Consider the following 14,574-nt stretch of genomic DNA (forward strand, 5'->3'; position numbering starts at 1 on the left):
GACTCGGGAGGAGTCCAGTCTGCAATCAATATCCTGGAAATTCAGGCGATCAGGCGCCGGTGAGGATTCAGTCGAACAATGCCACGGCTGTGGCATATATCAATCATCAAGGGGGCACCAAAGCGGCATGGGAAGTAGCCGGCATTCTAAGGTGGGCAGAATGCTTTGTTCCACCCATCTCTGTTGTGCATATTCCAGGGGTGGAAAATTGGCAGGCGGATTACCTCAGTCGGCAGAAGTTGGATCAGGGAGAATAGTCTCTCCACCAGGAGGTGTTTCATCGACTGTGTCTCAGGTGGGGGACTCCCAATGTGGACCTGTTGGCCTCTCGTCTGAACAGGAAGGTGCAGAGGTTCATAGCAAGGTCTTGGGATCCTCTGGCTGACGTCACGGACGCTAGTGTAGCGCCTTGGAGCTAATATCGTCTAATGTACACTTTTCCTCCGCTGACTTCTGCCGAGACTTGTGCGAAGGATGGTGGCAGAAGGGATTCTGGTCATCCTAGTGGCAACGGACTGGCCTCACAGGTCCTGGTACGCAGACCTAGTGCGGCTGGTCGCCGATGTCCCTTGGAGACTCCTTCTCAGAGACGATCCTTTAGCGCAAGGACCGATCTTCCATCCTGCTTTACAGTCACTGGCTTTGACGGTCTGGCTATTGAAAGCCAGGTGTTGAAGGATAGAGGGGTGTCTGAATCTGTGATTCCTATGCTGTTAAAAGAACTTTAGTACTTCTAGAAAGATTTATCATTGAGTCTGGAGGGCGTACATTACTTGGTGTGAGTCTCGGAGGGGGTTCCCCCTGTTCCTTCTCTGTGTCTCGTGTCTTGGAGTTTCTCAAAAAAGGTGTAGATCAGTGATTGGCATTGGGTACCATTAAATGCCAGATATCAGCCCTGGCGATTTTTCTTGCAACGCCCAATTAGCCACCAATTCCTTGGTTCAAACCTTTGTTCAGGGGGTCCGCCACCTGGCTCCCCCTGTGAGGTCTCCGTTGCCTCCGTGGGACCTCAATTTGGTGCTGTCGGTTCTTCAGAAACCGCCCTTTGAAAATATTTGTGAGATTCCTCTGCTCACTTTGACACAGAAGGTGGCTTTCTTGGTGGTTATTACTTGTGCATGCAGGGTGTCGGAGCTGGCTGCGTTGTCCTGTCGTTCACCTTACCTGGTGTTTCTCAGAGACAAGGTGGTGCTTCGTATCTGTCAGTTGTTCCTTCCTAAAGTCATCTCTGGTTTTAATTTAAATGACGACACTGTGTTTCCTTCTGTGTCCTAAGCCTAAGCATCCTAAAGAGATTGCCTTACATTCTTTGGATGTGGTTCAGGCTATCAGCTATCGGGGTGTACCTGGCTGCGACTGAGTCGTTCTGGAAATCGGATTCTCTGTTTGTCCTTACGGATGGACCCCATAAGGGGATGGCTGCGTCTGCTGCGACCATTTCCAGATGGATCAGACAGATGATGGTGCAGGCCTATTCCATTAAGGGTCAGGATCCTCCTTTCCCTGTTAAGGCGCATTCTACGAGGGCGCTTGGTACCTCCTGGGCCTTTTGTCATCAGGCGTCAGTGTTGCAGGTATGCAAGGCGGCCATATGGTCGTCTGTGCACACTTCACAAAATTTTGTAAAGTGGATGTTTTGGCATCTGCGGATACTTCTTTTGGCTGCAAGGTTTTGCTGGCCGCTGTTGGAGAGGTTTTGTCCTCTTTGAGGGTGTAATTGTTATTTCTGTCAGGTGAGCTCCAGTTGTTTCTGGTTGAGCTCTTGTTTTGCCTGGTTGGCTATGTTTAGCCTTTGAGAAGTGTGTTTTTTTTTTTTTTTTCTTGCTGTGTTTTTTCCCACCTCTCATATTTACACTGCTTTGGGACGTCCCATCGGTCAAGAAGATATGGAGCTGTGTCTGTCAATGAACGAAAGAGAAAACAACTGGATTTTTCTTACCATAAAATCCTTTTTTTCTGATGTTCATTGACGGACACAACATCCGCCCCTCTATTGAGTTGGGTTTTATGTTTTTCTGACACTGCTTGTTACAAAATTGAAGTCCTATAGCAGGAAGTGGGAGTATACCCCTTGGGACTGCCCTGTAGGCGTGGTAACATTTTTTTTCCTTCTAGTGTCCTACTCCTATGGAGAGCAACATAAACCATCGGTCAAGAAGTTATGGAGCTGTGTCCGTCAATGAACATCAGAGAAAAGGGATTTTACGGTAAGTACAAAAATCCAGTTTTTCAGCCAAACTTTTACAAGTATATGGACATCTTTTAGGCCCATTCACATCTAGCTATTTGGGATCACGGGCAGGATTGCGGTGATTCTGCCTGCAAATCCAAATCCCACTGCTGGCAAAATGTGCGTGCTTGTTCTGGTGCCATTCATTTTTAATGGTACCTAAACGCAGTGCAGTTAAGCTGCAATTGATGCATGACAAATTTCCTCATCGTGTAAAGCTCCTGCACCTTATTGGGCGATACACTTTGTGTGATGTGCCAGGATTGCAGCACGATTTATTGCAGCAAAATTGCACCTTGTTAGGTGCCATCAAGACCTAACTGGCACCCTAATAAGCGTATACGCGGTAAGACGTCGCTCAAATCCGACCCAGTGCTTCAGATGTGGATATGGCTGTGTATGGCCTCAGCCAGGCGTCCTCCAGTTACAGCGTCTGACATGTTTCACCCTGCCTACTGGGGCTTAGTCACAGAGCCCATACACAGCCATATGCACATCTGAAGCACTGGGTCAGTTTGGAGCGGCGTCTTACCCCACATATGTCCACGCTTCTGAATTAGTGCCTGACACCCGCTCCCGCTTTCTGAATACTGGTAGGGAAACCTGTTAGCCTCCAGCTTTGAGCGGCATTCCAAGTCCAGATGTGATCACCCTAAGAAGTGTGCTGTGTTTTGCCAGCATTGCAGTGCGATTTAAGTTGCGGAGATTCTGCCTGTGATCCCAAATCGCTAGATGTGAATGGGGACTAAGGCTGCATTCACACATTTTGAATCACGGGCAGAATCGCCCCAATTTCAAAACTCTCTGCTAAAATGACAAGTCGCACAATGCGAATTTCAGATGCCATTCATGTTAATGGCACCTAAAAACGCAGTGTGGTTCTGCCACGGCATATCTCATCGCCCAAAAGAAGCTCCTGATCCTTTTTTGGCGACAAGCTTCACCCGATACAGTTTTCCTTGATTATCGCGGCAACCACACTGCGTTTTTAGGTACCATTAAAGTGAATGGCATCTGAAATTCAGGGTGTGCGATTTTTCATTTTAGCAGAGCGTTTTGAAATTTCGGGCAGAATCATGGTGATTGTGCCGGCGATTCAAAAAGCCCAGGTATGAATGCAGACTTGTCAAGTCCTTTTTGTTTACATGCCATTTTACCCAGATCCTGCTCAAGTTTGGTCATTTGTGCAATTTTCTCTTTACGACCACATGAAAACCTTTGAACACACAAAATTCACTTCTGGCCGTTTGTAACGTTTGTCGATTATCTATCTCTGATAGACCAAAACTATGAAGGTGCCGATCAATTCACTCCTTGTGGTTTGCTGATGGATTTCTTGTTCTTGAACCCCATAGTTTGAAATTATTACGGTGGCCCTGCACAGCCTGCATTGTCTTCCAGCTTACCAAACTTCTGTCTCCTGTATAGGCGTACCCTACAGGGAGATAAAGTGAAGAAATGTCATCAGCATCACTTGCCTGACGAAGGGGCCCTGCGTGGCCCTGAACCGTTGCTGTATATTGATCATGTGACCACGAAATAAAGTTTTGGACCCTTTCAAGGAATCCTTGGTGTGCTGATGAAGTTTCTTCACTTTGAGTATCCACGGTTTCCGACCTATGGTCATTACAGCACCCAGCATCACTGAACAGCCGGTTATCTTGAATGTGTGCGTAGGGAATATTGCGTTTGGATCTGACTACAGGGAGATGAGACCATCTGACAACTGTGCTCATTGTCACACATAGACTATGGCATTGCATGCGCTTGTGGAGTGGTCCTATTCGCTTGAATGGGTCACAGTTAGCGCACTACTGGCCTCCAAATGCGACAAGGGTATAATTTTGCTGCAGCTGTGAAGTAGATCGTTGTGAGTGCGGTATGTAAACACCAAATCAGCTGCCTATGCAGCTTAGAGGAGGGGGTAAAAATGAGTCTTAACCATGTGCTTTTACCACCGTGTCCCCCCCAAGTGCAAAACTCACTGAGCCCGTAGTGAGACCTCTTCACATTCATAGCCAACCTTCAAGCATACCTTGTTTCCACGAAAATAAGACAGGTCTTTTTTTTTGGCTACAAAAAACACACTAGGGCTTATTTTCAGGGGAATTATGTCCCGTCTTCTCTCCCGGTCTACCCCCTCTCCCCCTATCAGCTTTTTAATCCCAAAAACAAACCTTAGTTAAAGCCATTGTAAAAAAATATAATCCATTTTGTAAAAAGATAAGATGTCCAGTGAGTCTCCTTTTGTGACTTTATTGTGGAAAATACTTTATTTACAGCGCCGCTGGGCGCTCACTTGATCTGCTGGAGCTCGTTTTCCCCGCTCCAATCACTGCAGAGGGAGAGGCCGCTAAAGTCAGCCGGGAGAAGAGTTGGTGGGTCACGTGAGCGTCTAGCGGCGCTGTAAATAAGGTATTTTCGACAATAAAGTTACAAAAGAAAACACACTGGACATTAGGGCTGAACGATAGTGATATCGACTATCGTTCTGCAGGCACGGGCGATATGCATATCGCCGAAGCCACGATATTTCAGGCATTAGGCAGGGCGGGGAGAAGTTCGGACTCGGGGGGGAGGAGGAGGACTCCCAGTGATTGCATTTGTCCCAAACGTCCCTCCCAGCTCTGCCTCTAGTATCCAGCGACCATTACTCCGCCCTGCTCCGCCCATTGTCTCTCCTGGCTGCATCGGGGGCGGGATCAGGCTGTAATGTTTTTCAATGGAGAGGCAATGGGCGGAGCAGGGCGGAGTAATGGTCGGCTGTTGACTAAGAGGGAGGGCTGGAGTACGGGGCGGATTGTATGGCGGCGGAGAGGCTACATGCAGCAGGAGAGGGGGGGAGAGACGTCCGGAGCAATGCCGGAGGAGCACCGCGGGACAAAGGCAGGCTGCTACCGACACTCTGGCTCCGACACAAGGCTCGGGCGGGAGAACTACGAGTGTGGTGGATCCCCTGGCAGAAAGCTGAGCTCTGCTAACTGATCCTGATCTGGAGAAATATCGCGATATATATAGTTAAAAACGAAATATCGCAATATACTTTTTTCCCCAATATCGTGCAGCCCTACTGGACATTATATCCTCTTTTTACAAACCGGATTATATATTTTTACAAGGACTTTACTAGGGCTTATTTTTGGGGTAGGGCTTATATTGCAGCCATCCCTAAAATCCTGCTTTTTTTTTCGGGGAAACACGGTATGTCAGCAGGCTCCTGTTCACTTCGAACAGGATTTCCATTCTCCTACAAGGCCTATAGGAGTGCACAATTCCCTTGAAGCAGATCAAAAGCAAGTCAGAATAGGTGAACTGCAGGTCAGTTGCACTTATCATTGAATTGTGAATGATCTCAAATGCAGCAGACGTATGCCTTGTAGTTACGCCTTTAGTATTTTGACAAATAATTTCCAAACCTTTCAGCAAGCTTCAAGTAGCTTTGTTGAATACAAGTTTGGGGGCGGTAAACACAGATCATCATGGACAACCAGCTAAAGCCTGCTAGCGGCTAATTTAAAGGAACAGTCAGCATTTCTATTAGGACCCGCTCACACAAAGGTGTTACGGTACCTGCGTGCTTTACTGCAATGCACAGCAACACATAACACCAAGCCTACTATGCGGACAGATCTGCATTGCTGTGCGCGCTCCATTTTGCGCTCCAGTGCACCTTTATCTGGCCCTGGGGCCACTATTTTCTTACTGACACCAACAATGGGGCACTATTCTTCCCACTAAAACCAACAATGGGGAAAATTTCTTTTTACTGACGCTGATCAGGGGACACTATTCCTTTCACTGACACCAACAATGGGGCACTATTCTTCACACTGACACCAATGATGCCGCACCATTCCTCCCACTGACACCAATGTTGGGGCACCATTCGCCCTACTGATGCCAATGATGGGGTACCATTCCTTCCACTTACACCAATGATGGGGTACCATTCCTTCCACTTACACCAATGATGGGGCACCATTCCTTCCACTTACACCAATGATGGGGCACCATTCCTCCCACTGACCCCAGTGATGGGGCACCATTCCTCACACTTACAGCAATGATGGGGCACCATTCCTCCCACTGACACCATCGATGTGGCACCAATCCTCCCACTGACCTCAATAATAGGGCACCATTCCTTCCACTGACCTCAATAATAGGGCACCATTCCTTCCACTGACACCGAGGGGGCACCAATCCTTCCACTGACATCAATAATAGGGCACCATTCATTCCACTGACACCAATGAGGGGGCACCAATCTTCCCACTGACATCAACGATGGGGCACCATTCCTTCCACTGACACCAATGATGGGGCACCAATCCTCCCACTGACATCAACGATGGGGCACCATTCCTTCCACTGACACCAATGATGGGGCACCAATCCTCCCACTGACATCAACGATGGGGCACCATTCCTTCCACTGACACCAATGATGGGGCACCAATCCTTCCACTGACACCAATGAGGGGGCACCAATCCTCCCACTGACATCAATAATAGGGCACCAATCCTTCCACTGACACCAATGAGGGGACACCAATCCTCCCACTGACATCAATAATAGGGCACTATTCATTTCACTGACACCAATGATGGGGCACTACTCCTCCCTCTAATACCAAAGATGGCATTGTTTTCTTTCACTGATGCCAGGACATTTTCTACTTCCAACCGTCCGGCCCCCCTAAAGTCTGAAGGGCAGTAAACTGGCTCTTTGTTTAGAAAGTTTAGAGACCCCTGGCATAGACTAATGTTAATGGCTCATTGCTCCCTGAAAAACATAGAAATACTTCAACACTAAAACCTCCTACATTTCTGTGCTGAAAGTAAGCATGCTGTCCTAACAGTGGGCTCATAGCTAACAAACACTAGGCCCTCTTGCACACTCTGCTCCCTACCTGTTCAGCAGGGGGAGCTGCTGGAGGCCATGGCAGCCTAGGCATCAGTCAGGTGATCACCGCTAAAGGGGAGGGCTTCAAATTTAGATGCTGATTCAGCCTGAAGGTTAGTCCCTTAAGCTCTTTAGCTCAGCTAATGGTACTTTTGCTTTGGATCCAAGCTAATGTGCCTCTATTGGGAATAATTTAAAAAAATAAATTGGTTCATAAGCGTTGGAAGTACTTTTATTTTTTTGTTTTTTTTAAGGCGTGTCCGCTTCCCAGCTGCTGGGATTTGAGCAGCCTTGGCATGTTATGTGCCCTGCCTAGCACTGTACTGTATGTCACAAGCTGGTAGGTAAATAGATTCACCTCCCGCCTATCCGCGGTCTCACCAGCTTCCATCTTCATCCCTTCCCGCCATGTTTATCATTTCTTCAGCCTTTTTTTCCTTTCTTTCATAACGATGCAGGGAGTTACTCCTGTCTTATTAACTTGCAGCCTGCATACTTCTCATCTTTTGTTCTTTGTTAAATGTGAGCTGGCATCTGTTAGGCTGCGTTAGCATTCAGTCTCGGGGAATTCAGCGCTTTCTATATTCGGCTCTGCTAAGCCGGTGCCCTGTTTGCTTGAATCAATTGGGGCTGCTATTTTTAGCAACAAAGGGGAATTGAAATAGCAATTTTCTTTCTATGTAATAGATCCCCAAGAGGAATACTGATGTAAGTTTTCTGTCATCCCTCTTATGCACACCCCCCCTTCCCCCCCCCCCCCTTCGCCTTCCCAAAAGAACTGATAGGAGAGGCATCTGTCACGAGTCTGCAGCAGTATTAATCTTTAATCAATCGAGTGTTTGCTCTATTCAGGTGTTTGGGAAGAAAAGAAGAAGGGGGGGGGGGTCACAAAATGGGACTTGCTTTGAATTGGCAAGTGATTGTGCTTGAGCTGGGCTTTCAGATTTCCGTGGATGAAGGAAGAGACAGGGCAGCTAAAAATACCCCCTTTTGCTTGCAGTGTTTTTCTAGTCTATTTTTGATGTTTGATTTAGATAAGGTTGATTGGGTAGCTGCTAAAAATAACTGTTCCCAGAAAGTTGAGGACAAAGAGTGGAGGATATTTTTAACCCACGGTGCCTGGTATTGCTTCTCTAGACGGCGAACGATCTGCTAGAAGGTGGTCTCGTCTTTGGAGGCTTGACGAATGTGCCAAATAGTTCAAACAATAAAGTATATATAAACCCTCACCTTGTACAACAACCCAAAATAGAAATAAAAAGGCAAAACATTTATGTAAAGATATAAAAACATTTTAAGTACCTTCCCCACCCCCCCTTTTTTTTTTTTTTTTTTAAAATAGGTGATCACTTAGGGCTCTTTCACACGGGCGATCCGATCAGATCCGCCTGTCAGTTTTTTAGGCGGATCTGATCGGATCCTCCATGCAGCTCTATGGGGCAGCGGATGTCAGCGGAGACACCTCCACTGCCATCCGTATCCGATCCTGTCCGTGAAATCTGGACGGATGGAAACCCTATTTTTCCATCCTTTCAGGGATCGGATTGGATAAGAGCGGACAGGCGGTCCGCTCTCATCCGATCCCCCATAGAGAGCAGCGGGGGCTGTGACACCTCCCTCTCCGCATTGCAAGCGGAGATGGAGCTGTAATCCGCCGGCTCAGCGGGGATCGGCGGATCGATCCCCGCTGAGCAGCACGGAGGCGGACCGTGTGAAAGAGCCCTTACTCTTTCCTCTCAGTTGCATAAGGATCTTAGCGAGCCGAGGGAGGAGAAACAGCAGCCCACTGATCTTTCCAGTGAATGGCTATGCAGGTGGGGGTGGGTGTCAGGACAAGTCTGATTATTGGAGGGAGAGCAGGCTGAGTTCTCAGACAGCAAAAAATAAACTGACGGCTTTAACACTTTCTTCATTTATCCAAAACTATAAGTATAGGTACACTTCCACTCTTCTCCGGCATGCTAACCGTTGGTTGGTTTCATTTTTTATTTTCATCGTATGTATATTTAATAAATGCTTCTTTCCTCTGGCATGTACTTGCGTGACCAGTGGCACTAATTTTGTTCAATAAAGCCTCCAAGTCTCTTTTGTCACATGACAGAGGCATTGTTGGTCATGTGATCTGTGCCAGAACAGGAAATGGCTTACAACATTTCAGATGAAAGATGTTTGGGATTACTATAACATTTTTATGTTGCTTGAGAGGGGTATCGTTCTTGATTTATATAAATTTTTACTCTTTCAGTGGCATGACTGAGCAGTATAGCATAGTCACTCACACTATTTTTTTTTTTTTTTCTTTTTTCAACCATACATTTGTGAGGCTCCTAATGCTGTAACGTCAATTAAACAGCTTCAAATGTGTCCACAAAAAAGGCACATGTACTTTAGATGAGCTAATTGATATCTCTGACATGCCAGTGAATGTCCGTTAATAAATTCTGTATGTTGATGTTGATGAGTATGGTCATCTCACTCTTTTCTGTTCTCTTTTCTCTGCAGTTGTAACTGGAGCTACGGATGGAATTGGAAAGGCATATGCAGAGGAGGTGAGAATTGGGTTTTGCTATACCCATTAAACCTGAACTTCAGTCGGATATAAACAATATCATTTAACCACTTCAATACCGGGCACTTTCACCCCCTTCCTGCCCAGGCCAATTTTCAGCTTTTAGCGCTGTTGCATTTTGAATGACAATTGCGCGGTCATGCAACACTGTACCTACACCAAATTTATGTCATTTCCCCCCCCACAAATAGAGCTTTCTTTTGGTGGTATTTGATCACCGCAAGGTTTTTTATTTTTTGCTAAACAAATAAAAAAAGACAGAAAAGTTTGAAAAAAAAAAAAAAAGAAATTTTTTTGTTTGTTATACAATTTTGTAAATAGATATGTTTTTTCCTGCACTGATGAGCACTGATGAGGTGGCACTGACAGGCACTGATGGGGTGGCACTAATATATGGCACTGATAGGCAGCACTGATGGGCACTGATAGGTGGCACTGATAGGTAGCACTGATATGCAGCATTGGTGGGCACTGATAGGTGGTACTGCTGGGCACTGATAGGCGGCACTGATGGGCACTGATAGGTGGCACTGATGGGCACTGCCTTTTGATATCATTTTAATGCAGTGATGTATTAGTTTAAAATATTTTACAAAGAACTAGTATACATACTCAAATCCATCCTGATATCCGCTCCTGTTGTCCTCTGCACATGCACACTATGCATCCCATAGTCCATCTTGGCAGCGAGCAAGAGAGGGCGACTACGTTCCAACATGCAGTGGTACCATGCAGAACGAATGTAGCCACCCCTTAACAGGAAATCTGATCACAGTAGAAAAAAAACAAAAGAACTTGGGGGAGGCTGCGGAAAACAGTAGGGGCTTTTATGAGAAAATAATATATGCTTAAATAGATTTTTATTTATTTTTTGTTTTAGTGTCACTTTAAAGTAATTGTAAACGCTCACCTTGTAAAACAACCCATTCAGTTTAAAATAGAAATGAAAGGCAAAACATTTTTGTATAGATAGAGGGGGGGGGGGGGTGTCAGGACAAACCTGATCATTGGAGGAGAGAAGGCTGAGTTCCTAGCACAGCCAGAGAACTACCCACGCTGTGCTCTCTTGCTTAGGGTGGTCAGCTTTTAATAGAAAAGCAGAGGGACTGGCAGGAAAACGCAGGGATTTCACACAAAGGAAGCAATACAAAGAGAACCGGAGACTTTATCATACAAGTACACGGTACAGCAGCCACATGTCAGGAATATGAAATGTTGGGGGTAACAAACGCTTTAAGGTCTGTTGGCCTATGTCCTAGGTTGGAAGGTCCCCAATGCAAGTTATAAATCTACAGGCAGTCCCCGAGTTACATACATCCAACTTCCATAGGACTCCTACTTACACATGGAGGGAGACAACAGAAAGTGAGAGGAAATCTACCCCTAGGCAGGGAAATTCCTTCCTGGAAGAGTTCTCATGGGAAAAAGGTGCCTCCACTGAAGCTTTATCACCAATCCTTGTTTCCTCAAAATCCAGTTGTCTCCGGGACAGAAAGTGAGGGGAAGCCTTCTGAACAGGGTCACAGACAGCAACACAAACGTTACAGGGGTGTTAACCCTTCCCTATGCTATCCAAAAAAGCGTAGAAATTGATCTTTTGGCTGGAGCTGCACCTAAAAAAATTTACCTGTTCCAACTTCCACGCAAATTCGCAATAGTTTGTTTGTAACCCGGGACTGCCTGTACTTTATGAAGATTATAGGACATGTGCGGACTTCTATATAATCCCTAATGATGACAATAATTGCATCAAAGAGCCTGACTGAAGGGCTAAAAATGCCTTCCTTATTCTATTGATGTTCCATACTCCCTTCCATGATTACTTTGGTTTGTAGATTTTTTTTTTTTTTTTCATTTTTATAACTGACTAAATTTATTATTCTGGTATTTTTCTGCAGCTGGCGAGGCGTGGAATGTCCATCGTCCTTATCAGTAGATCACAGGATAAGCTTGATGAGGTGGCCAAAAACATCCGTGAGTTTGCTTCCGAGCTGTTATTTTTTCCAGTGTGCTTTTAAAATGGAAGAGAAAATGTAGTGGCGACACGTATACAGGCAACCATTAGGGTATAAAAGGTGACATGAAAAAAGATACCCAGACCTGGTGCATTGTGACCATCCCAAAATGTGCATTATAAGCTGCAGCAAATCGGAGTCCATCTTGTTTTCTGGCTGGAAGATGCCCAGCCTTACAGTCCCTGGCCCACCTCTTTTTTATTCATTGGATTTCAGTTCTTTCAATACTGGAGGTACAGCATCATGTGGGTGTTACTTAGGGTGGTCTGCATGCAAATGTAGTCTGCAAAGGAATGCCTACACCTTCAGACATCAAGACATTTTGATATTTGCATAACTCCTCCCAAGATCCTTCCCACTGTTTGCATCAGAACGGAGGGCTCTTCATGGGAGTACGGAGACAGAGCACTATGATGTTTTCAGGAAGCCATTTACAGTACCCTGATAAAAGAAAAGGAATTGGCAGCACTCCAGGTTGAGTCAAAATCCAGATATATTGACTGGACATCCAAATATGACAATCCTGACAAGGTAGACGCGTTTCACACACTGACTGTGTGCTTGGTAATGATTAAGCACACAGTCAGTGTGTGAAACGCGTCTACATTGTCACGATTGTCATATTTGGATGTCCAGTCAATATATCTGGATTTTGACTCAACCTGGAGTGCTGCCAATTCCTTTTCTTTTATCAAGTTTTCACGGAGGCGAGCCGGGGCATGCACCTGTGTGAGTCATCAGGCAATTACACCACCTTGAGCAGTGAGTCCTTGTCTGTTCATGTACAGTACCCTGTTCGCCTCTTCCACCAGGCGCCAGAGGCACAGACCAGGTTCTAAAATTGTGTAATGAAAATGAGTTTTATTTAAAAATGTCATTAGCATTTATGAGGGGGGAGGTAGGAGCCAAGGAATTAAACTTCAGCTTTAAAGTAAACTTTGGGCTGGACAAAAAGTTACCCTTGCAGGGGCCCCCTTAAAAGGCTTAACTGCTAATGTTGTCTAGGGGATGATTAGTAATGGGAGTTATTAACCACTTACTGACCGCATTGCGAGGATGTAAAGCGGCTCCTCTGCCAGATCACGTACCTAGTACGGGTAGGGCACGTGTGTCGATTCTGCTGTGATTTGTCACAGCAGAAGCCAATCTGCGGGTCCTGGGCAATCAATATCCGTCAGCACCCAACGACTGTCGGGAAAACACACAGAATGGAGCTCTGCCTGTGTAGACCTTCATTCTGATAGGGAAAGGGATGAAGTTTCTTTACCTGCAAAGCAGGGGAAGAAACTCCATCCCTTCCCTTAGTAAAAGCACCACCTTTTACCCCTTCCCAGCCGGTGTGATTAGTACAGCGAACGTGCATATTTTTAGCACTGATACTGTATTAGTGTTATTGGTTCCCACAAAGCGTCAAACGTGTCAGATTGGCCGCTGCAATATTGCAGTCCCGCTATAAGTTGTTAATCGCTGCCATTACTAGAGAATAAAAAAATACAGTATATATCCCATAGTTTGTCGACGCTATAACTTTTGTGCAAACCAATCAATATACACTTATTGGGAATTTTTTTACCAAAAATATGTAGCAGAATACATATTGACCTAAATTTATCAAATAAATTCGATTTTTTTTTTTACATTTTTTTTTTTTTTTTTATTGATATGTTTTATAGCAGAAGGTAAAAAATATTGTTCTTCTCTTTCGTTCATTGACGGACACAGCTCCAGAACCTTCTTGACCATTGGGTTATGCTGCCCCCTACAGGAGTACTACACTAGGCAGGAAAAAGCTTTACCACGCCTATGGGGCAGTCCCAGGGAGGAATACTCCCACTTCCTGCCATAGGCACTCAGTTTTTTTCTGCTTGGTCAGGAGTAAGGACCAAGTTCCCTGCTGGGATCTCTGGTCCTAGCATTTTTTCCTTTTTAAACTGTTTTCCTCTTTTTATTTTCTGTTTCTGTGAGAACTACAATCAATTGCTGGACTGGGTGACGGACTGAATATTCTAGATCCTTATGGTCTCCCCAGTCCGGCCAGCAAGCGTGACCCGACCTTGGCTCCACGCTAGGTTGGCCACAACATAGCCTCACTGGACAGGGACTGGCCGGTGAGTTAAACGTCTCACGAGGACGCACATGACCTGGTCACGGCCTGAGTCCGCAGCGCCCCCCCCCTGGCCCGCAGCGCCCCCATTCCGATGGTGCGGTGGTCTGCCTGCAGTGGTGCCCACCCGGTTCAACGGCATGGTAAGTAGTGTCCCCCTTCTCCCCCTTGCGGGTTTTTGGGTGGACGTGGGCCCCTCCCTGTGATGGTGGGACCTGCAGGTTCCCCTCCTTCTCCCCAGCCCCTCTAGGGTCACCGTGGGTCTTTTTTTGGTACCCACAGCTCCCCAAAAGTGTCAAAAGGTGTCCCCTTTTTCCACCTACTTGACACAATTGTCACGAGTCTGTGACCTAAACTCATTATATCGGTGCCTAAGCCTTTTTGCTAGAAGGTATCCCTTTGAAGACTCCCTGTTTTAAAAAAGTAGACAGTCCCATCTGTGGTGGATTCTCAGGGTTTCAGACTGAATAACTCCACTTTAATTCCGGTGGAGGAGTATCCGGCTTTTAAAGACCCCTTTGACAGAAGAGCCAAGACTTTGGTCCGCCACCCGTTTCCTGTTGCCGATTCAGTCCTTAGGCCGGTGTTCACTGTAGCATTGGTGTCCCAGACTTTAACGGAGTGGGCAAAGCTTTTGCGCTAGGATCTGGAAGGGGAACAGCTTCCCCCTGCCCTTGCGAGCTGGCGGACCAGTTGGTCTGGGGTTGCAGTTTTATCTGTGGTGCCTCTCTGGATGCGGCTCTTTTGGTT

At 46.2% G+C, this 14,574-nt stretch overlaps 1 protein-coding gene across 1 annotated transcript in view; it reads left to right on the top strand.

Annotated features, from left to right (window-relative positions):
* HSD17B12 (hydroxysteroid 17-beta dehydrogenase 12) overlaps window positions 1–14,574 on the top strand; it is a 171,090-nt gene that overhangs the window by 53,936 nt on the left and 102,580 nt on the right. Inside the window, exons 2-3 of the mRNA XM_082269922.1 lie at window positions 9,639–9,685; window positions 11,604–11,679. Of these exons, the coding sequence (XP_082126048.1) occupies window positions 9,639–9,685; window positions 11,604–11,679 (123 nt within the window). The remainder of the gene's footprint in view (window positions 1–9,638; window positions 9,686–11,603; window positions 11,680–14,574) is intronic.

The sequence above is a fragment of the Pelophylax lessonae genome (genome assembly GCF_965119305.1).
Source record: "Pelophylax lessonae genome assembly, chromosome: 10".
Classification (NCBI taxonomy): Eukaryota; Metazoa; Chordata; class Amphibia; order Anura; family Ranidae; genus Pelophylax; species Pelophylax lessonae.